Raw genomic sequence first — 287 nt, forward strand, 5'->3', positions numbered from 1 at the left:
CGCCGCCGCCGCCGCTGCTGCTGCTGGCGCTGCCGGCCGGGCTGGGCGCGCTCTGCTTCGGCAACTCGCTGCGGGGCGAGTTCGTGCACGACGACGTGTGGGCGATCGTCAACAACCCGGACATGCGCCCGGCCGCGCCACTGCCCGCCCTCTTCGCCGACGACTTCTGGGGCAAGCGCATGGCCGACAACACCAGCCACAAGTCCTACCGCCCGCTCTGCGCCCTCACCTTCAAGTGAGTGCCGGCCGGGGCAGCGGGCCAGCACCCCCCGGTTACAGCACGGTGG

At 72.8% G+C, this 287-nt stretch overlaps 1 protein-coding gene across 1 annotated transcript in view; it reads left to right on the forward strand.

The window, feature by feature from the left end:
* Positions 1–6: 6 nt before the first annotated feature.
* TMTC1 (transmembrane and tetratricopeptide repeat containing 1) overlaps positions 7–287 on the forward strand; it is a 337,017-nt gene continuing 336,736 nt past the window's right edge. Inside the window, exon 1 of the mRNA XM_019515485.1 lies at positions 7–235. Within this exon, the coding sequence (XP_019371030.1) occupies positions 123–235 (113 nt within the window). The 5' untranslated portion in view covers positions 7–122. The remainder of the gene's footprint in view (positions 236–287) is intronic.

This window comes from Gavialis gangeticus, unplaced genomic scaffold (assembly GCF_001723915.1).
Source record: "Gavialis gangeticus isolate Ggan-Ray unplaced genomic scaffold, GavGan_comp1, whole genome shotgun sequence".
In the NCBI taxonomy this organism is placed as follows: Eukaryota; Metazoa; Chordata; order Crocodylia; family Gavialidae; genus Gavialis; species Gavialis gangeticus.